Here is a 23287-nt window from a genome sequence, read left to right on the forward strand (position 1 = left end):
TTGTGCAGACTTTCTTGAGGCTTCCTTCTGGGATGACTGCCATGCAACCCAATTTGATGCAGCGTGTGGCGTAGGGTCTAAGCACTGACAGGCTGACACTCCACCCCTTCAATCTCTGAGTGGGTTTACCCACTCTTGTTGCCAGCGGTTTAGACATTAGTGGCTGTGTGTTAAGTTATTTTGAGGGGGATAGCAAATTTACACTGTTATGCAAGCTGTGCACTCACTACTTTACATTGTAGCAAAGTGTTATTTCTTCAGTATTTTCAGATGAAAAGATATAATGCCTCGTACACACATTCCGATTATCGTACGATGTATCATTCGTATTTTGTTGCATAAAACTAATATCGAATACAACAGTGCAAAATGTGCTCTACGAAAAGTAAGATTTTTGTTCTATGATTCTGTAAAAACCTTCCGCTGTGCGTAGCTACGTATTTGAAATGTTGTCAAATACGTGTGACCCCTGTGTCCTTCTAGTTTATTTTCGTGTTTCCGATCATACATGGTGTTCCTCTATCAATTTTTAGCAGACGCATACTGTACTGACTAAGTGATTGTAGTAAGATGGGCTGTCGTCTGAGCAAAGTTTTTCGTGTTTGTCCCTTTGTATTTTTTTGGACGGACTGTTGAGATCAGCTGTCGAAAGCTGTGTACTAACGATCAGATTATCGAGCGATAAATCCGAAAATTATTTTTATCATCCGATAATCGGAACGTGTGTACGAGGCAATAATTAAATATTTACAAAAATGTGAGGGATGTACTCACTTTTGTGGGATACTGTATACATAGATAAGCCATAGTATGGTAATAATATATATATTAGCTACTTAAAAGTTTTTGTAATAGTAATTTCAAGCCTCACTTCTGTAGCAGATTAGGAGGGTCATTGCCAAGAAAGAAGTAAGCCAAGAAGGGGTCTTTATTAAGGCCTGCTTCTGTGTGGTCTTCTTCCTTCCAGACGGAGCCCCTTGCAATTGGCCATGGGTGTGAGGCTTAAAAGCTTCACATAAAACGTTGCTGTTTTCTTCTGGCATGATGGCGTGGGTTGCCATCTTTTCTTCAAGCAAATTCCGAACACTTTATTGGCACACAATCATTTTTTGTAGTATACACTATAGGAATGTAAAAGACCTGGGACACCTTTCGGTGCCCCAAGGAGAGCAGCAATGTGGCGCAATGAACAGTGTGTGTGGCTAAATTGCATTAACAGTTGGAGGGACTTAAAGGGGCATGGCTATATAAAACAAAAGTATTCTTGTACCCATTAAATATACTAAGTTTACTAAAACAAATGTCACTGTAAAAAATATGAGCATGGCCTACCTTGTAAGTTGACAGTGTGAGTCAGTAGAGCAGTGGACGGTGTGTGGACAGTATCAGCAGGGCACTGGACAATGTCAGCAGGGCAGGGATTGGTGTCAGTAGGGCAGTGGGCAGTGTTAGTAGAGCAGTGGATGTTGTTAGTAGACCAATGGAAGCGTCCAGTAGAGGAGAAGTTGGTGTCATTAGGACAGTGGATAGTGTCAGTAGAGCAGATGCAGGACAGTGTCTGAAGGGAATGTAGATTGTCTAAAGGTGATTTCTTAACCCCTTCATGTCTGTCAAAGTGTGATGTTCAATCCCCACACAGGCCTGGGAGATTAGCCCATTGAGACAATGACACAAAACAACAAAGTCTCTCCGAGCAAATCTAATTTTTATTCTTTGGTGTGAATATTTAAAGGGGGCTTTCAGAAAGTACCACCCTTTGAACGTGTCATACAGATTATCCAATCATATACAAGTACAGCCTACAATAAAAGTGAAACTAGCAATTCCTCAAAATCATGTGCTTTCCAAGAAACGAAACAACTGAAAGAGAAGATAACAGTAACATGGGAAAACGAAACTAGACTAGCAAAACTTGAGCATACATTTTGTGAGGTGGATGTTAGAGAGAGACACAAAATGGAAACCAAATTTCTTAAAGAATGAAAGCGGTTAAGCTAAATATCCCTTCAATCCCCTCTTAGATCATATAAGATGATCTCTACATTCTATGTTGTGTCTTAATACTTCTTTGGGGTTGTGGCCTTGTTTGCCCGATGACTCTTCATGTATGTCATGTAGGATAGAACCTTATCAGAAGATTGAAGGCGTGCAACTATGCAAGTGCAACACTTAAAGCAGAGGTAAAGAATCAGAGCAAGGATAAATATCATAACAATAACAAGGACAATGTCTTTTAACCATGAAAATTTACCTCCAAGCCCAAATCCTGCATTGGCAAATGGGCTCCACGTTTTAGCAATGTCCCTAGCTTCCTGCTGGAGCTGACCTCTAAGAAATGTCCCCTTTTATCATCCCCTACCACTCCCATGACAGGTACCAAGTATGCAAGGTAACACCATCCCTTAACATGAAGGGGCACCCAGGGATAACACACTTTCCCACAACATACATAAATACTTTGTCCTAGTGCAAAAGGTCTCTTAGCGACAATCTCATGAATGTACTGTGTCGTGATTATTGGTGCAATATTTCACCTACATTTTTAGGGAAAGAATAAAAGTTATGCAAAGTACAGTTTAACCCTGGGTCAGATACTTGAAACAGTGAGCAGGCAGGGGCAGAAACTCTGGATTCCCACATCTTGATGTTAAATATTGACCTGCTGCAGAAAGAAGGGTTAGTCTGTGTCTCATTCCCTAAATTAAAACACCAATCAGGAGAATTACTTCTACCTGCTATTGGAAAGGTAACAAAGTTGTTTATGTACAGAGTGGATATGTTAGTCAGGAATACAGGAGGAGTCTCATTGAGAAAGGAGGAAATATTTAAAGGTACAGACAAAAGGGGAATTTAGGCAGTGCTAGGATGTAATTTGTGACATATCCTACATTCTTCATACCCTGATTTTTTTCCCGAGCATAAGCATACATCTTATCAGTAAAACTATCTCCAGGCTCTCTCTTGATTCTAGCTTGTGTCACTGTAATGCTCTCTTGTGTGTTTGTGTGTGTGTTCCAAAAGATACTTTTAATTGCACCCAAATCTTCAGGTGGGTAGGAACACTGTCAGAGAGATCAGGATCAGGAGGCAAAATGCCTTGCCAGAAGTCTGTGGTGAAATAAGCGAGGTCATCTTCTCTGGCCGGACCTGCTTTCCCAGGAACTCCTCCTTCCTCTGCTTGGACTTCGGCTTGAGGGTCTCCTGTATCCAAGATCTCCTTCCAGCTCTTGGGGCTTTGGGCAACCTTTTTCACTCTGTTGGCATGGATCGAGGACTGGCAATTTTCCACTGGGATGGCTGTTCTGGTCACTGCAACCACTGTGGTAGGAGGTCCAAAGGGATACTCTTGCTTCTTACTTCTGTTCAGCTATTGGGCCACCACGGTGTGTCCCACCTTAAAGAGGTGAGTAGCTTCCTGTGAAGAAAAAGGAGAGGTGCGAGCAACATTTCTCTCAACTGTATCGAATGTTTCAACCAATTTCCTTACATATTCTTCCTGTATTAAGTCTAAATCTACCTTTTCCATCATTAAAGGTGCTCTGGCCCATGGGGTGGGGAAAGTTAGACCCATCAAGACTTCAAAAGGTGAATACCCTGTTGTCTTGGAAGGGGTCATTCTTATTTCTGCCAGGACTGCTGGGAGGACCTTCTTCCAGTTGGCAAAGGTTCCTCCTGTGGCCTTTCTTATTTTGTCTTTTTCTAATTGTTCTGTTCATTCTTTCTCTTATCCCTGAGCTTTGAGGGTGGTAGGGAATGTGAAACTTCCATTCTATCTTGAGATTTTTTACCAAGTCCTGGCAGACACTTGATACAAATGTAGGTCCATTGTCTGAGTTTATTTGAAGTGGGCATCCCCATCGAGGAATGATTTCCTGAATGAGGATCCTCACTACTGTTTGTGCATCTTCTTTTGTGGTTACAAAAAGTTCAACTCATCTTGAGAAAATGTTCACAATTACCAAAAGATATTTCTGTTTTTTGCCTAGTTTGGGCATGTGTGTGAAGTCAATCTGCAAATGTGTAAAAGGAGTGTTTGGCCTTGTGTGGGTTGCTCCTGATACATGTGATGCATCTTGATACATAATCTTCAACCCTCCAGGAAAGTTCTGGAAAATAAAAATATTTCTCCAATAGTTCACAAGTGGCTTTCCAGCCTCTGTGACCTATTCCATGGTACTGAGAAATAAAAAGTGATGCACTAGCTACTGGTATACATGGCTTCCCCTCTTTGCAGAGAAGTCCAGTCTTTGGATCTTTCTGCACACTTATTTTGTCCCAATCCCTGAGATCAGCTTCTTCTGCACATCCCTGCAAATCTGAAAGAACCTGATCAAAGAAGGGCTATTCTGGGGCTAGCATGGGCATTTAGATCTGTGCATTTTGTGAAATATCAGCTTGTTTAGCAGCTAAACCAGCCAGAGCATATCCCTTGGCTATCTGTTTGTTGGCCTGTGTGTGCTCTGCAGTGCTGTGAAAGATAAATCAGACCTGGGTGATGTGTCTTGGTGAATGAGGTTTATGCAATCATGTTGTGGCACAACCTCATCCTGCTCTCCTTTTAATTCTAAAGGGCATTTAAGATTGGTGCTGGTCCTGCAGTGGGAGAAGCATATTTGATGTGCAATTTTGGATTAGACATCACGATCACCTCATAGCCGCTCAACCTCTGAGCAGACATGTGCTGTGTATGTACATTTTTCAATAGGATTGATACATTATGGGTGGTGTGAAGTGTGGTGTCGTGCCCCAGAGTGAAAGAAGTCATCTGAACCATCATCGCGCATGACGCAAGAGCTCTGAGACACACAGGCATGCCCTGAACCTGCACCGGAACCATCTTTGAGGGAAAAAAAACAATAGGGCGCAACTTGCCTCCATGCTCCTGAGCGAGGACACCTGACAAAGTCTTACAATTTTCCCTTGCAAACAAATAAAACATTTTTTTTCCATAATTAGGGAGGCCGAGCCCTGGAGCCATTACCATAGCATTTTTCAAATACACAAAAGCATTGCACATTTCATCTGACCATTTTATACAGTCTGGCATGTCTGAACCTATGGCTTGTCTCAGGAGATTGTCATAGTAGGAACAGTCAGGTATTCATTGGCGGCAGTAACAAATCATACCAAGAAAGGTAAGCATGTCTTTCTTAGTAAGTGGGCAGGGCAGACCCACAAGAACCATAGCTCTTTTGTGATTGACTTTCCTTTCTCCTTTTGAGAGTACACAACCAAGATATGCAACCATTTCCTGACACCATTGCAATAATTTCTTTGACACTTTGTGACCACTTTCAAAAAAACATTTCAAAAGATCCCTCCCATCCTCCAGGGCGGCCACCGAGTAGAACTGCAGATGAGGAGCCACATACTGCAGCAGGGATGAACAGTGTCATGGTATCCAAGCTCTGAGAGTAGTTTGGAGGGCAATGGGATAGACTGCAGAGGAGTCTACATAGCCCTGGGGCATTCTACACCATATATGTTCGTTAGAAAGCAAAGATTGGTTGTGTCTCCTCATCCACAGGGACGGAAATAAAAAAAGAATTCAATAAATCAATCACAGTAAAATACTCTGCATCCTGTGGTATGGCAGTATTGATGACACATCAGGCACTATTGGGGCAATCGGTACCATTAGGCTATTGATGGCCCTTAGGTCTTGTACAAACCTATAGTCACCATTTGCCTTCTTACTGGGTTAATGTTAATGTAGGGCGAGACAATTTCCCTCTTGGTTGTCTCTGTGTGTAACCCCCTCTTTGTCCTTGCCCCCTCCCTTTTATAAAAGTTACCCCTTTTATTTCCTGAGAAATCATTTTGATAATGTGTCTGCACTAGTTTGTTTAAGGATGTCAAAACATCCTGCAGCATCCTTCGCTGTCAGAAATCAGTTATTGTGCTTGTAACCCACTCTGATATTTACTGTGTGTCCTCATGTAATGAAGTCTTTCATGAAACTTATCTGGTTGTGGAATGTAAGGGGGAGGAGGGGGGCGCATGGTACATGCATAGAAAACATTGATTTAACTCTTAAATCCACACTCTCATGTCTCTGTTAAACCCATCGTGGACAATGTTTTGCCTAGGATGCTATAGGGAGCCTCGGTCCAGCCGGGGATCTCCACAGCATGTTTATTTTCATCCTTATTTTTCTTTCTAAACATTCTGACTTTTATTTCCTTTACTTTTTTATTTTTTTATTTTTTTTTGGCAAAATTCCAACAAGCACTCCTTATGGCCAGAGGTTCCCCTGATCACAAGCAAGCTTTGTGCATTATTACTTTTCTTATTTTTATAACCAAACAATTTTTATTTATATTTCAAATTTTTTTTTTTTTTGGCAGAGTGCCAACAGGTTCAAACAGTACTTTCAATTGCTGTAGTACCAATGCCGCAAACAATTCCTCACTATCTATTACAGTCAGTGAGATATTAGCACTTGAACCCTGTTGGCAAAAAGCCAAATGTCCAAATTTTGCATCTGGCTTCCCCTGTGCAAGACATGTCAGTAGCAAAAAGAATTATTCAAATAACATGTTTTGATCAAAAGTTAGCCTCAGAGTATACTACTGACTATGCCAATTTATGTATTACCTTAAGAGAGTGTTATTAACACTGCTATTATGCTCACTATCTCATACGTTATAGTCAAAGCATTCATATATAAATCATTAAGAGAAAACATAAATACATCACCGGATACTGTAGCATCACTCTATGTTTCGATTGGGGAATTTCCATCAAACACAAAAAGGAGCCGGGAGTTCACCGCAAGAAGCATCTGTCGCCTTTTATTTCCGTACCCTTATAACACAGTGCAGTGGAAAGCGTTGTCTTACCTTACAACGCTGACAAATTCCACACAAACAGTTAAATCATCTTATAAACTTCTACGGGCGATAGGAAGATAAGCAAAGAGTTGGGTTTTGTCGTCACACTTTAGCAGACTTTTTCTTATAATTACAGTACTGTATAAATCATTTTCCTACGAACTTCTCAGAGTCCGTGAAAGCCCCCCCAGAGCTTTCTCCTTGTTCACACCGGAACAAGTGCTGCTTCTTAAAGCAGTCTTATTAAATGAACTTCACGGAGTCCATTAAAGCCCACCCAAGGCTTCTCTACCTGTTCACACGGGAACAGGTGCTGCTTCTTAAAGCAGTCTTATTAAATGAACTTCTCAAAGTCCATTAAAGCCCACCCAAGGCTTTATCACTGTTAACTCAGAACAGCCTTTTTTACTGCTTCTCAGAGCAGTTAAACTTATCAACGAGGTCTGAAAACAACTTCTACATAAATTTTCAGGTTCAAAGAACGATTTCTAAATAATGTCACAGTGAGAGATACATATATCAATTCAACTCACCATATAGACATATATTATAATCGACCCCGGACGAGCCCCCAAACTGAAGGGAATGTAGATTGTCTAAAGGTGATTTCTTAACCCCTTCATGTCTGTCAAAGTGTGATGTTCAATCCCCACACAGGCCTGGGAGATTAGCTCATTGAGACAATGACACAAAACAACAAAGTCTCTCCGAGCAAATCTAATTTTTATTCTTTGGTGTGAATATTTAAAGGGGGCTTTCAGAAAGTACCACCCTTTGAACGTGTCATACAGATTATCCAATCATATACAAGTACAGCCTACAATAAAAGTGAAACTAGCAATTCCTCAAAATCATGTGCTTTCCAAGAAACGAAACAACTGAAAGAGAAGATAACAGTAACATGGGAAACGAAACTAGACTAGCAAAACTTGAGCATACATTTTGTGAGGTGGATGTTAGAGAGAGACACAAAATGGAAACCAAATTTCTTAAAGAATGAAAGGGGTTAAGCTAAATATCCCTTCAGTGTCAGTGAAGCAGAGGAAGGATGGTGTCAGTAGTGAAGTGGATGGTGTCACTAGAGCAGTGGACGGTGTCTGTAGAGCAGTGAACACCGTGAATAGAGCAGTGTACAATGTCAGTAGGGCAGAGGTTGGTGTCCATAAGGTGCAGGACGGTGTCAGTAGGAGAGAGGTTTGTATCAGTAGGACTGTGGGCAGTGTCAATAAGGGAGAGGTTGGTATTAGGAGGGCAGTGGCTGGTGTCAGTAAATCAGTGGATGGTGTCAGAAGGGCATAGGTTGGAGTCAGTAGCGCAGAGATTGGCATCAGCAGGGCAGTGGATTGTGTCAGTTTTTTGATGTGGTTAAAAAAAAACACAAAACATTTTTAATATTTTTCCCCTTCACTGATGTGCGCTGATGAGGCTGCATTGATGGGCACTGATTAGGCGGCACTGATTGGTAGCACTGATGAGCACTGATTGGCAGTACTGCTGGTACTGCACTGATAACCCGTACACTGATAATCACATTGGCTCGCTTCTTCTCTCCTCACGCTGTCAGCGTAAGTAGAGAAAAGATGTTAACCAACCTGTGTTTACATCCATGATCAGCTGTCATTGGACACATCTGATCACGTTGTAAAGGGCCACTTTGATTGTCCCTTAACCCCAATTTGTGATCAGCTGAGACCGATGTACACATTCCAGCAAAGAAAGCCTGCACTGTAGCCATCTTTTGGCTATAGCGTGGTCGGAAACTGGTTCACATAAATTCATTATTTTTTCATTATTTTTTAAGTCACTCTATAGTAATCTCTGTCATAATAAATTTCCTGTTTCTTTTGCAGGTGGAATATTTTGGGCAGATTTCTATTGGCACGCCTCCTCAGGAGTTTACTGTGATCTTTGACACCGGGTCTTCAAATCTGTGGGTGCCATCTATATATTGTACAAGTCAAGCATGCAGTAAGAAACTTACTCTTTATATGCCTCACATCAATTTCCATTTCCAGGGTTTTGAATCTTTTTTTAATGATGGCATACCAACTATGCCTGTGTTTTAGAACCCCAAGGGGTTCATTTAAAAGAGGAGTTTGCATAGCCATTCGCACAGTGAAAGTGCATATACATTCATTCTGTACAAATAGAAAAAAATAAATAAACAAGTCTAAATAGGCTATATCCTCTAGTGTTCAAATCATTCATTTGAAAAGCCCAGTTTCGCATTTGGCTATTAGATGAAGACAAGTATCAGAGGTATTTTCATCTAGTAACAAAATGTAGGATTTTCTGTTTTATTTTAATAATTTCACATTCAAATAGTACAGAATAAATCAAATTTGCATTTGTTTTTGCTCTATTCACACAGAATGAATGTACTGTATATGCACTTTCACTGGGCAAATGGCTGTGCGGGTCCTTTATAAATCAACTCCTAAAGTAGGCCATACATACTGACCTGTTATATAACCTTTGGGGCCGCTCAAAGTAGAGGTGAGAGTATATCCCTGTATCCCAGGGCTTGGGGTGCAGGCTTATCCTGATACCAATCCAGAGGGCTAGTACAAATAAAGAATAAAGAATTGCCCTTACTCCCAACTAGCCCTGATGCGCAAACGATAAGGAACGATCTCGGCCTACATGTTTCCACCATACCACACACCCTGATGCATTTCACCCCGCTCACTGGAGCTTAGTGATAAGATTGCCTGGTGGGCAAGGCGAAATGCATCAGGGTGTGTGGTATGGTGGAGACATGTAGGCTGAGGCCGCTCCTTATCGTTTGTTTACCTGGGCTGGTCAAGAGTATTGGCTAATCTTTCCTCTTTATATGTACGGGCCATACATAAATCATTTTTTTTGATCAGCGAGCAAGCTGATCTGAAAAAAACTTAACAAATTACCCCATTCACACAAGCAAGATGGATAGAGGAATGCTTATCAATGTATTACTGTATTACTACAGCGGGGAATCCTCCACTGTCAAAATACACTGATCAGCAACGCAGCCAATTGACTGCAATGCTGATCGAACAGAAGTTTTCCAACTAGTCTGTTGGGGGGAGGGGGGTAGGAGAGGGTTTAGCATGTTCACCTATACATTTTTTGTGAAAAGATGAACTTACACTTAAGCTACAAATTTTTGCTGGCATTGGGCTTTGAATATCCACGCCAGTTTCTCACTTTTCTAGACACCACTCTCCCTTTCATTATTGCTGTATTTTCCATTGACTGTATTCGAAGAATTGCTTTCTTGCATAAATCCATAAATCTTGCATGTAAAGGTGCAAAAGGTGGAGTTTCTGTCTAAAATGTTGCTTGACTACAGCCCACTGCTCTCTGCCACAGCACTGCCACATGCATTGCTCCACAACCCACAATCTACTGTTTGCTTATTCCTTCATCCTGGAATTGCACCCTCAGACTCCCTGTAGCTGTAGATTGGTTCCAACTTTCACTTCCTGGCTTACCCTACACCCAAGAGTTCACAAGTAGTGATGAGAAAATCTGCTGATTTGCAGGAACATTTGGTGAACTCATTAAAAATCCACAAATTGCTTTGTTGTGAACACTACTGTAGTCAATGAGAGGTCAATTTTGAAAATCAGTTTTGCCATTTTTGAGGCTAATGTTTAAAAGGTTGACAAACAAAGGTCTGAAGGAGCTGGGCACTGATGGGGGGATGTGTACCATACATTTTTTTTTTAAATAACAACTGTTTGGCAAGCATTGGCCATTCATTTTGTGCTATTTTGAGGGGACATGGGAAAAAAACATAAATTCTTCAAATTACATGTTTTAGGGATTCCCTTACGCTATATGTAGGGTTACAGAGCAGTTCTCTAGAATAGAATCCACGCCATTGTATTTTGGTATAATATAATTTCTTGTGTATTATTTTATTTTTTATTTTTATAGCACGTTATTCAAAGGTTTACATAAAGCAGCAGCACCCCTATTAAATTAATTGTAACTGCATATCAAATCTATTTTTGAGTACTTTGTGCAGTGACACATGGTTTTTATCTAGCAGTAATAGGATGGAATTGAGCAGCTGAAGTATTAAATTATGGGTTATGTTAGTGGCACGTGACATTACAGATACATTGCACATCATGTAAGCCTTTTTAGTAGGCCACATTTGAAAAGGGAAAGATGAGGCATTTTTATCCAACATTAAAATGACACTGGACTATGTCACAGGCATAAGGCAGAAATATTACAGAGACAATCTGCAAATAGTTACATAGTTATTAAGGTTGACAAAAAGATACAAGCCCATCTAGTTCAACCAATAAAAGGGAAAAATATCATACAATCCCATATATACAATTCCATACCCACAGTTGATCCAGAGGGAGGCAAAAAAAAAACAGCAAAGCATGAGCCAATTTGCCTCTGGGGGGATTTGAAAGGTTTTTGGCCCCCTGCTGGAGCAATCGGATATTCCCTGGATCAACTTTACCTATAAGTGATAGTATCCAGTTATATTATGTACATTTAGGAAATGATCCAGGCCTTTTTTAAAGCAATCTACTGAGCTGGCCAGAACCAGCTCTTGAGGGAGTCTGTTCCACATTTTCACAACTCTAAGCCCTTGTACACACGGTCGGAGAATCAGTCGGAATGTGTCCTATCGGACCGTGTTGTCGGATAATCCGACTGTGTGTGGTATGCATCAGACTGATTCCGTCCGAATATCCGTCGGACCCAATTTTCCAACTTGTTGGAAATATTTCCCGACCAACTGGTTCGATCGGACATACTCCGATCATGTGTAGAGAATTTTGATCGGACCAAGTGCCACGCATGCTCAGATCAAATTCCTACATCAAAGCTATTGGCTACTAGCCTGAACGTAGTCCCATTGTGACGAAATTACGTCATCACGTTCTGAATGCTTGGATTTTTCTACAACTTAGTCTGACCGTGTGTATGCAACAGTTTCGGACAAGATTCGATGGACAAAATCCCACGGATTTGGTTGTCGAAATCTCCGACCGTGTTTACAGGGGCTTAGCCCTTGTACACACGGTTGGAGAATCCGTCAGAGTGTGTCCTATCGGACTCTGTTGTCGGATAATCCGACTGTGTGTGGTATGCATCGGACTGATTCTGTCGGAATATCCGTCGGACCCAATTTTCCAACTTGTTGGAAATATTTCCCGACCAACTGGTTCGATCGGACATACTCCGATCATGTGTAGAGAATTTTGATCGGACCAAGTGCCATGCATGCTCAGATCAAATTCCTATATAAAAGCTATTGGCTACTAGCCTGAACGTAGTCCCATCGTAACGAAATTACATCATCACGTTCTGAATGATCGGATTTTTTGACAACTTAGTCCGACCGGGTGTATGCAACAGTTTCGGACAAGATCCGACGGACAAAATCCGACGGATTTGGTTGTCGAAATCTCCGACCGTGTGTACAGGGGCTTACTGTGAAGAATAGAGATGGGCCAAACACTTCCATGTTCAGTCTGCAGCAGAACTGCTGAACAGGGAAAAAGTTCTAACCCAAACGGCGAACTCCATTGAAGCCTATGGGAGTCAAACAGGAAAAATCAAGTGTCCATTTTGAAAGCTTACATACAAGTAATTGGTCATAAATATGGGGGTACAGGTACTGCCCTGGGGGGGCATGTATCAATGCAATTTGTTTTTTTAAACCATAATTTTCTCAGGAGAAGTGAATTTAAAGCGGAGGTCCACCCTAAAGTGGAGCTTCCGCTCATTGGAACTCTCCCCCCCTCCGGCGCCACAATTGGCACCTTTCAGGGGGGAGGGGGGTGCAGATACCTGTACAGTACAGGTATCTGCACCCACTTCTGGCATAGATATCTGCAGAAGGTACGCCCCTTTCCACAGAATCTACGCCCCTTTCCGAAGGTCCCCCGCTGTCTGCTGGGAAACACATGGATCCCAGAGACAGTGGGGACCATCCTTATTGCGCAGCGCGACTCGCGCATGCGCAGTAGGGAACCGGGAAATTAAGCCGGAAGGCTCCACTTCCTGATTCCCATACCCAAGATGGCGGCTGCGGCAGCACCCGAGAGACGATCGAGAGATCGGCTTCGGGTGCCGACATCGCGGGCGCGCTGGGCGGGTAAGTGTCATTATTTTAAAAGTCAGCAGCTGCAGTATTTGTAGCTGCTGGCATTTAAAAAAAAAAATAAAACGGCGGACTCCCGCTTTAATTTAATTTAATTTAATTTTAACACTTCACTGTTGATCCTCCCTAGACAAGCCCTCACTACACACAGAATCAAGCCATGTCTCCTACAACCTTGTCAAACAGGTGCCACTATAAGTGTGAAAAAACTTCACTGCTGGTGGCGTAAGATTGGATTAGAGTTGGACAACATATACCTCTTAATATTCAGTTTCCGCGTGTATTTATGTATGTCCATATACGTTTCAAACTTATTTAGTGCTATTCGGTGTGCGGTATTCATTCTGTAGATCTGTCCTATTAATATAGTAGCGATCTGAATTGCTAAGTGATTGAAATCTGTTTTGAATGGGAACGCAATAATCAAAATATTGCTCCTCTACATATGGTTTTCTTGGTGGACCATAAAAAAAATGGTCATTCACATATGCTCCTTTAGGGGGGCCTAAGTGATGCATTTCTCAATTTTTTTTAGTCCTCGCTGACTAGGACTGTCAGCGTCCACATCCGATCTGCATCACATGGTGGGCGATCACACACAATTTTCAGCTCATGACTGTTGCAAATTGAATGTTAACAAATAGAAAAGACTATCATTCTGACCCCAGCATTTTTCATTCTTTTCCCAATTATTTTTGGCTACTTCTGTCTATTGATATGTAAAACACTTTATTAAATCGGCAATTAGTGATCAATAATCACATCTAGCTAACCTCATTCATTTTTACACAAAAAATATGTAGTGGATGACATTTTGAACAAAGTGTCATTCATGTGTAAATTTAGTTTTTTTTGCCTCAGAACGGTAATGGGGTTCTGAGGGTTAATTATGTAGGTTAACTCAGTTTGGCTGGGCTGTGTTAGAGTTCTGCTTGGTCATGTGTACAGTGAGGTTCACATGACAGGCCAGAATCAGGCCTGGTTGGGCATTTTGGGTATCAGCTTCCTCTGAGCCAATCAGTGGGTGTGCCGGGCCCCGCTGATGAGTCTGGGGAGGGGTACTTAATATGTTGAGGTCACATGTTATGGGTGGTTCGTTTGTGAGGCCCTAGCGGTCTGTTCCTGATTCTGAACCGGAGTAGCCCTGTGAGGGGTCCCTCTCACAGGAGCGTTCGACGCTCCGCAACATGCTTCAGTTGGTTAACCCCACTAGACCCGCCTGGTCTGGGGTAGGGATCCGTCTGTTCCCGAGCCTCGGAAATGGTTGGTCCGAGGCGCAATAACTGAGGGAGGATTTAAGGTGTCTGGGTGTGCTCTCGGCTTGGAGGGGCACCACAGCTTGTGAAGGTGACCGCGGGAGGACTCTTTGGAGGAGGGCCAACAAGCTGGCATCCTGAGAAGAGCCTGGTTACTGAGTTGGGAAGGACATTGACGAATCTACGCTTTTCCCAGTACTACCAAGGAGACAGAGGACGTTCCAGGTACTGAGGAAAGAGGTTCCTGTTCACTTTCAGTTACAATTTGCTCAAGGTCAGAGATTTACAAGTTCTGAATCAAAGTGCTAACTGCCATAATCTCTGGCTAGAGATTTGTTCAGCCTTGAAGTGCCCAGCTGTGAGTGGCTACTCTCTGGGTGGTACTAAAGACTTTGTTATGTCTGCAGTTCTTCCCCCTTGCCCTCTGTTCCTATACGAGACTTTTTCTCAGAGTTGGAGAAAAGTTAAAAAATGCACCGATTGTTGCACGCGCAGCCAGGATGCCTACAGTGAGGGGTCCAGGGAATGTGCAGATGTCCGGTACAGTGATCACAGATATGGGCATTCGATTGCTGCCGCAGGGGCGGTTTGTCCTGTGCAAAATCAGGAAAGTTGAAGCCCTCGGGATGTTGTGCGGGAAGTGTGATGGGTTGGTCACAAACCCTCGACCGTTCTCGAGATGTCAGAAGTGTGGCGATTATGTGTTCAGGGTCGAGAAGCCTACAGTGCAACCCGGGCCTTCCAATACGATTGGGTCATGGGCATTTCCACGGAGGAGTCTGTTGGGTATGCCCCAGTGTCGTCCTTTGGGGCCCAGACTTCCAAGAGGAATCCTACCACTTCTGAAGCTTCGGAGACCCTCGGGGAGGTTGCAGACATGACCCCGCAGAAGAAGGTTGCCGCTACAGCATGGGCCGTCCAAGCAGAGGAGAAAAGCTGCAAACCCTGCCACCGCAGAGGCAGGCTAGACATGTGCAAAAGGAAAAAATTAGTTTAGTTTCGTTTTAATTCGTTAATTCATTAATTTCGTTTAGTTATATTCGTTAACTTCCTTAAATTAGTTTTCGGATTTCGTTTAATTTTCTACCGAATTCGAAAAATCGGCCACATTCGAAAATATTTCAACCAAATTCGAAAATATTTCTACCGAATTCGAAATGATTTCAACATGATTTGACATTATTTCAACCACATTCGAAAATATTTTGTGACCCGAATTTAGGGCCATGTATCTCGGGGTCACTTGGTGCTAGAAACTCCAAATTTGGATATGTTGTAGTGCTAGTAGTATTGTGTTTGCATACCAAATTTGGGGTTTCTAGCTATAAGTGATCCCGAGATATGTGGCCCCAAAATCGGGTCGCAAAATGTCATTCTCTGCTCTAATAACTAATAACATTTTGCGACCCGATTTTGGGGCCACATATCTCGGGGTCACTAATAGCTAGAAACCCCAAATTTGGTATGCAAACACAATAATACTAGCACTACAACCAAGTGCCCCCGAGATACATGGCCCTAAAGTCGGGTCACAAAATATTTTCGAATGCGGTTGAAATAATGTTGAATCATGTTCAAATCATTTCGAATGCAGTTGAAATAATGTAGAATCATGTTGAAATAATTTCGAATGCATTCGAAATGATTTCAACATGATTCGACATTATTTCAACCACATTCGAAAATATTTTGTGACCCGACTTTAGGGCCATGTATCTCGGGGTCACTTGAAATAATTTCGAATCATGTCGAATTCATTCGTTATATTTCTTTCGTATTCGTTGTAATTTGTTATTTTTTTATTCGGACATTCGGATGCATCCGAATGTCCGAAAGATGCAAAATTCGGCCGAATTTCGATTCGTTACGAAACGAATTGCACAAGCCTAAGCCAGGCCTGCCTCTTGCACCCCAAGGCCAGATATCTTGGGGAAGGTATTTAAATGCAAGCTGCTGGGAGTTGCAAGTGCTGCCACGAAAAACTATTTACCTGTGGGAGACTCCTCGCCTGACTCACCAATTGAGACCGGCTCCGATGAGGGAGGTGACTGGTATTTTGAGCCGAAGCTGCTTTGAGTAAAAGGTTTTAAACTTTTAAAGCTTTTAAGTTGAACTGAACTGTTGCCGGTGCATGGACACTGCCTGAGAATGACGGGGTCTTTGGGCCCCTTAGACTTTTATCGGCGGGCAGCAACAGAGTATGGACTTGACCTCTCCTGTGTTCTTGGGGGAAGTCATGGACATTGTGAAAGAAGTGACATACAGAGGATGTTCGGGGCCACCCAAGGGTCTTAAAGTCACTTCGGAAGACCTCTTTCACATGGAAAATGTTGAACGGATTTCAGGGCTGTTTGTTGCATTGGAGCTATGGTCGGCATATCTATAATGACAAAGTTGTGATATACAGGCCCGATAAAGAGAGTGCCATCTATTTTATCACCACCATTGATGCACAAGGAAAAGACCTAACTTTGCCTGATCCGAGGTTTTATTAGTGAACTGTTCCTAGAGTCAAGTCTTTGAAAAATTTTGCAGAAAGGAAAAATAATTTCTTTGTGTCTATGAAGGAAGAAGTTCCGTTGTATTAACAATGGAATTTCGCCCTTTAAGGCGAAATGTATAGTGTACAGTGTTGTCTTTTGTATTGTGTTTTCTTTCAGGATGCATCGAGATCGACTGTCAAGCTCATCGGAGGTTGGGTGGGTTTAATTAGTTAGCTGGGTGGTATATGTACAGCATTGAATGTGTTATTGTGAAAAATTTTAATGTTTGAATATGTTTTCCTTTCCTTCCTTTCCCCAACACCCAAAGAAAGGAAAAACTCAGTCACTGCATAGTTTTTTGATAGGATAGGATTTTTGCCCTGGTTGTTGCCTAGACGATGGGGACATCGTCTAAATGACTGGGGGGAGGATTCAAGGTGTCCAGGTGTGCTCTCGGCTTGGAGGGGCACCACAGCTCATGAAGGTGACCAGGGGAGGACTCTTCGGAGGAGGGCCAACAAGCTGGCTAAGGTGCTGACTGCCATAAGCTCTGGCTAGAGATTTGTTCAGCCTTGAAGAGCCCAGCTGTGAGTGGCTACTCTCTGGGTGGTACTAGAGATTTTGTTATGTCTGCAGTTCAAGGTGCCTGATTTCTTCACCCTTGCCCTCTGTTCCTATACAATACTGTGTTGTTGGATGTTACCCCTGCAAATAAAAACCTTTCAAAAGGACTTTATTGGTGTCAGCGTCCAAAGTTGTTGGGTATCAACCCTGGGAATCCCTAGACGTGGAAGAACAAGCCAAGCGGAGGTAATCATTAAGCCCAAAAAGTTAAGGCCACCATGCAAAATGGTTATGGCCGCTACAAATATGTAGAACAATACTATACCTGGCTCAAGCTGGGCTCCTCCACTTCTTCCTGGCTGGAAGGACCAGGGTGGTCATTGGAAGCCTCAGCTGGGGTGGAAGGAAGCATGGAAGGAAGGGTTGAGAGGGATTCCCTGATTTCAGTCTGGTCTAACAGAAAATGCAGTCTCTCATAGTACCACAGCCTGGGAGCATAAACCTCATCTGCTGCTGCTCCTGATCTCATGGAGTCCTGGACCTTCTTGCACTCCCTCAGATATGTACTCCTTAGGCCACCAATTTTGACTTTTAAATAGGGGATGTCTGCCGTGGGGACCACCGGCTTCCCTAACTCCAGCAGTTTCTCCAGTGCTGCCTGCCTCTTTAATTTATTATTGTAATGGGGGTGTTTCACCTGTCACAGACAGGGCAGCTCCCTGTACTTGTCTATGAAAATTGGGAGAAAACGGTGGTCTTTGAACCCATCCATTTTCTCTGCAAGACACAACACAAGATAAACCCTGACAAACAGTCAGGCTAATCTAGGCCGCAATCTATAAGCAGTATAGGCCAGTGATGTTCCAAGTTTAAATTAAACCTTCGTTCTAACGATTGTCGCTTCCGATACTCCGTTTCCCGCTCACGACGCACACGTGTTACGTTTTATATACACTGCACATATGTGAAACTCTGCCCCGCCCCTGACGCTCTTTCTAGTCTATTCCCCGCCCCTTCTCTTTAGGCACAGTGGGGAGAGAACATGGCTGAGACACAGCAGGTGTGTGCTAATTTTGCTAATTTCAGCAACGAGGAGGATGTCGAAAGCCTGGAGCCAGAAACGTCCCGATCCCGGAGGAGAAGATTTGAGGCCTCAAATATGTCCTTTGTAGAGATCTTGGAGATGGTGGACATATTGAAGAGGAGTGACTATGATGGGAATTATGGACCTTACTCAAACCCAAATATGAGAAAGGCCAAGATCATGGCTAAAGTTGTGAAGAGTCTGCAGAAGAATTTTGGGGTACGGCGATCCAAGGATCAACTGAGGAAACGCTGGTCAGACCTGAAACTGAGGAAGCACGATCAGTATAAAAGATCAAGTGAATTCTTCAAAAAAGTAAGTGGTCCTGTGTTCATATTATTATTATTATTTGCATACTGCTCCATGTGCTTTTCTTTAGTGTTGTACAGTTTAAAATGGCCACTTTCATGTTCATGGGTTGAATCGGTCGTAGGAAACATTGTTCATTCGCCCACTAAAATACCATGTTTTGGGAAGTTGCAGTTAACTAAATTTGCTCAGGCCTATTTCTAGTCAAATAAGTTTGTTGTCTAGATGTGTTTGTGACTAGAATGAAATACAAACTTGATTCAGTGTAAAGAGGAGGACACTCAGCAGCTGTTCACACATTTGGACTCAGGAGCACTAGTGTGGGATACCAGAACACCCTTTTTATTAGGGTGTCCCACACACATGCTCCAGTGGATACTATAGGCGTGTCTCCATCTATGAAACTTGCACAAAACAGGTAAGTATTCCAGCTTTAGAAAGTGTAAAAAATAATGTTATCAGCTTTGAACTGTTATTTCAAAAGCCAAATTTGGAAGATGCACACAGTGTGTCAACATGTGCTATCTCCCATCATGGGGGATCAATGTACACGTTTTGTGGGTGCCACCCCTTCCTCGCTACTAGACATGTGCACATTGAAATATTTTGTTTCGGAATTTCGTTTTAGTCCGAAAAATAAATTTATTTAGTTACTCCCAAAATTTGTTTTTATTCATTTAGTTTTTCGTTATAAATTGCATTCGTCCGAAAATCCAATTTATTAAGGTCGAATCTGTCACTGAAGGCTTATGGTGTCTGTCGAATGTTCAAAGAGGATTCGACGGAGCAGCTAAACTGTATGACTCTGTATAGTTTAGCTGCTCCATCGAATCTTCTTAGAACTTTCGACAGACACCATAAGCCATGCATGTCCAAACTTTTTTCAAAGAGGGCCAGATTTGATGAAGTAAACATGTGTGAGTGCTGACCATTTTGCCTGACATTCTTTGAACCATTAAAATTCGGTCGAATTTGGTTGTTTGAGCACTAATACACTGCCCAACAAGAATTCTCTTGCCTTTGACGCGCTCGTTCCCGACACACAAACGAATGCTCTGCTCCTTAGGAGTACCGTTAATTCTTAATGGTACCCCACATATTGGAAAATGTGGGGTGCTTTTGGTGCAGTGCAATTTAAAAAAAAAAGCTCAGGCTTCTTTCCCTGCATTTTTGTGGGTAGGAAGCCCATTGAAATGAATGGGCTGCCCTACACGCAGCATGCAGCCACACAGATGAGAACCAAGGGCTTGTTGGAGGGCAGTAAAACCACATGGTTAATCTGTTTTTACCACCCCCAACTTCTCCCCCTTTAGCTGCAGAGGGAGCAGTTGGGGGTGTACACCTGCTGTGGCTGCAGCTGGAGGTATACCCAGGCTGAATGGGCCTGCACTGCAACTACCCCCCAACTGTGTGGATTGCACAGTTGTGGTATAAGGATGCTGCATTTTCGGGCTTAAAACAGGTGGTGAGGAGGCAACATAATGCCTCTTTACCGCCTTTCAAATGCTTCTGAAAAGCGATCTGTGTATGGATTGCTTTTCAGAGAAGCAGCAGTCCTGGCTGCTATCACACACAAGCCCTACAAAAGCAGTTCTGATGGTACAAGGAGGGGGGTCTGGATTAAAAGTAACATACACACAGACACATGCACACACACATACAGACAAATGCACACACACACAGAGACACATGCATACACATACATACATACAGACAGACACACAGACATACATACATACATACATACAGACACATGCACACACATACAGACACATGCATACACATACATGCACATACATACAGACACAAGCATACACATACATACAGACATACATACAGACACATGCACACACATACATGCAGACATACATACAGACACATGCACACACATACATACAGACACATGCGCACACATACATACAGACACATGCACACACATATAGACACATATAGACACATGCATACACATACATGCACCTTACATACATGCAGACATACACATGCATACACATACATACAGACACATGCATACACATACATACATGCACACACATAGACACATGCATACACATACATGCAGACATACATACAAACACATGTACACACACACATACAGACACATGCATAGACATACATACAGACACATGCGCATACATACATACATACAGACATATTCATACACGTACATACAGACATACATGCACACACATACAGACACATACAGACACATACATACACATACATACAGACATACATACATATACATACAGAAAGACACATACAGACACACACATGCACACACATGAATAAAGCCCCTTTAAATTGAATATAGCTTGTAGCACAGTACTGTACCTTTCCAGCTTCCTCGTTCAGTTGGGTACTGCACTGTAGGGGGAAGCAGAGAGCACAGCACAATCCCCTGCACTTTACTTTCACTTTTGAAGCCGACGGAGCTTCTCACAGTGCCGGGGATCAAGCTCATCTGACAGCCCTGATCCCATGGCACACCAGGCGGGCCATTCAAAACTGGACCACGGCCCGCGGGCCGGACTTTGGACATGCCTGCCATAAGCCAAAGATTTGACGTTTGTATGTTTTTTGCTGCTTTGTCGAATCTTTGTCATTTCATTTTGAATGTATATAGTTCAAACAGAAAATGGACTGGTTATAGTGATCACTGATCAGACAGGTAACAAGATAGGGTATATGGAATCTCAATCTATAATATAGAATCTATAATAATTAACCCCCCCTCACAACACGAACAGCCTCTGAGGCTATCACAACACTAGTATCACTATCAGGTTCGCAACACTAACACAATAGCAGCAGATTATTATGAAAAAGTTAAGTTGAACTGTAGCTTGCTTCACTATTGTTCTGCTGCTGTGCTTATGCTTAATTGCTAAATAATTTAGGTTCCCTGACAAATGGACCAGCTAAGATTGATTGTCTTCTGAAATGATTCAGTGTGTGTGTGTCTCTGTCTGCTAGCAATTGTAAGTACTGTAAGTTGGCTGTAGGTGTGTACTTAGTTCTAGCTATTTTACTGCTACTCCTCTTTGGTTACAATCAGCCAATAACATTCATCATCATCTTTATTTAACTTCCCCCACCCAATTCCAGCAGCAATCTTTTCTTTCTCTGTTGAATCTTTTCTCTGTCTGTTGAATCTTTTCTCTCTCTGTCAAATCTTTTCTCTCTGTCAAATCTTTTCTTTCTGTCAAATCTTTTCTCTCTATGTAGAATAATCCTGGACTAATAGAGTTAAGATTAGGCACATTCGACCACAGGTTCGATAGACACAGATTTTTATTGTCAGCATCATGTCGAATCTCCTATCTATATCGAACTGTTGTCACACCGAAAACGAAAATAAAGAATTTATTTATGTCGGATCTTTCGTTTTTTGTACTCTGCACTTTCGTTATCGTATGTTAAAGCGATAACGAAAATACCTGAAATTCGGACGAAAATGCATTTGGACGAAAACGAATGCACATGTCTGCTCGCTACTAAAGTGGCTGAGATGAAGTGGTTGCACCCACAAAACACGTACATTGATCCCCCATGATGGGAGATAGCACATGTTGACATTAGACATGGGATTAGGAGGAAAATGCCCAGTTTGTTTGAATCCCAATTTGTGTGCATCTTACAAATTTGGCTTTTACAGGGGTGACACCCCATCTGATGAAGGCAATATCAACACAGTTTGGAGATACTCATGTCTGATATTGCATTCACTTTTAAAAGTTGAAATTTGTAAGTTCCTGAGTTGTGTATGTTTTATTATGCTTTGTTTTAGCCTGTTAAAAAAAAAAAATGGCTAGTTATATAAATGTTACCAAAACTAGTGATATATACACCAAATATGTTGGTTTGTTGAAAAACCCTTTTATAAATGCACATGTGAGTAAAAAGTTTTATTATCATCAACAATGTGTGGCTTCTTCTTTCAATGCTCAAAAGCAGTTTTTGTAGTAAAGTTGGTGTTTTCTGTGGCAATGGGGGTTATTTACTAGAGGCAAATCCACTTTGCACTTCAAGTGCAGTTTCAAGTACACTTTTGCTGTGCACTTGTAGTGAAAAGTGGATTTGCCTTTAGCAAATAACACCCACAGTGCTTTTTAATTTGCCCCAATCACGCCATTTTCATGACTCCACACATTTCTGTCATGGTGCTGAAAATGATGAATATTTTTGCCAGTAATGCAGTAATGTAGTATACATTAACAACAAAAACAAGGTGTGTGTGTGTGTAGCAGACCCACAACATAATAATAATATTATCTGAAGAAGAGACTGTGACCTCATGTCTCAAAGAATTTTGGTTTGCACTGTTGAAAAAAATGTTTTTTTTTTTGGCTGGAGCTACATTTACAAAATGTACCTGTTCCAAATTACAAACAGATTCAACTCAAGAACAAACCTACAGTCCCTGTCTTGTTTGGACCGCCTGTATGCTGCTTTTCAGGGTATATAAGGCCTGGGGTCTCCACGCCTTTTATTTTTTCAATTTGGGTGTAGGGTTCCCCTTAAAATCCATAAAAGATCCAAAGGACCTGGTAATGGGTTGGGGGAGTACCCATGCCATTTTTTTAAATAATTTTCATCCATATTGCTGGAACCTGACA

General features: G+C 42.1%; 1 protein-coding gene and 1 long non-coding RNA gene across 2 annotated transcripts in view; one reads left to right on the forward strand and one right to left on the reverse strand.

Moving 5' to 3' along the window:
* The window catches only part of CTSE (cathepsin E), a 482462-nt gene that overhangs the window by 158782 nt on the left and 300393 nt on the right, over positions 1-23287 (forward strand). The window contains exon 3 of the mRNA XM_077481317.1: positions 8684-8801. Coding sequence (XP_077337443.1) covers positions 8684-8801 — 118 coding nt within the window. The remainder of the gene's footprint in view (positions 1-8683; positions 8802-23287) is intronic.
* Positions 1689-8048, reverse strand: LOC143982507 (uncharacterized). Its single transcript, XR_013274475.1, has 2 exons — positions 7367-8048; positions 1689-3415 (listed from the first exon to the last, which is right to left on the reverse strand). It is a non-coding gene; the product is annotated as an uncharacterized LOC143982507 (long non-coding RNA).

The sequence above is a fragment of the Lithobates pipiens genome, unplaced genomic scaffold, assembly GCF_037356315.1.
Source record: "Lithobates pipiens isolate NorthernLeopardFrog02 unplaced genomic scaffold, aLitPip1_a1.2 Scaffold_16, whole genome shotgun sequence".
Taxonomy (NCBI): Eukaryota; Metazoa; Chordata; class Amphibia; order Anura; family Ranidae; genus Lithobates; species Lithobates pipiens.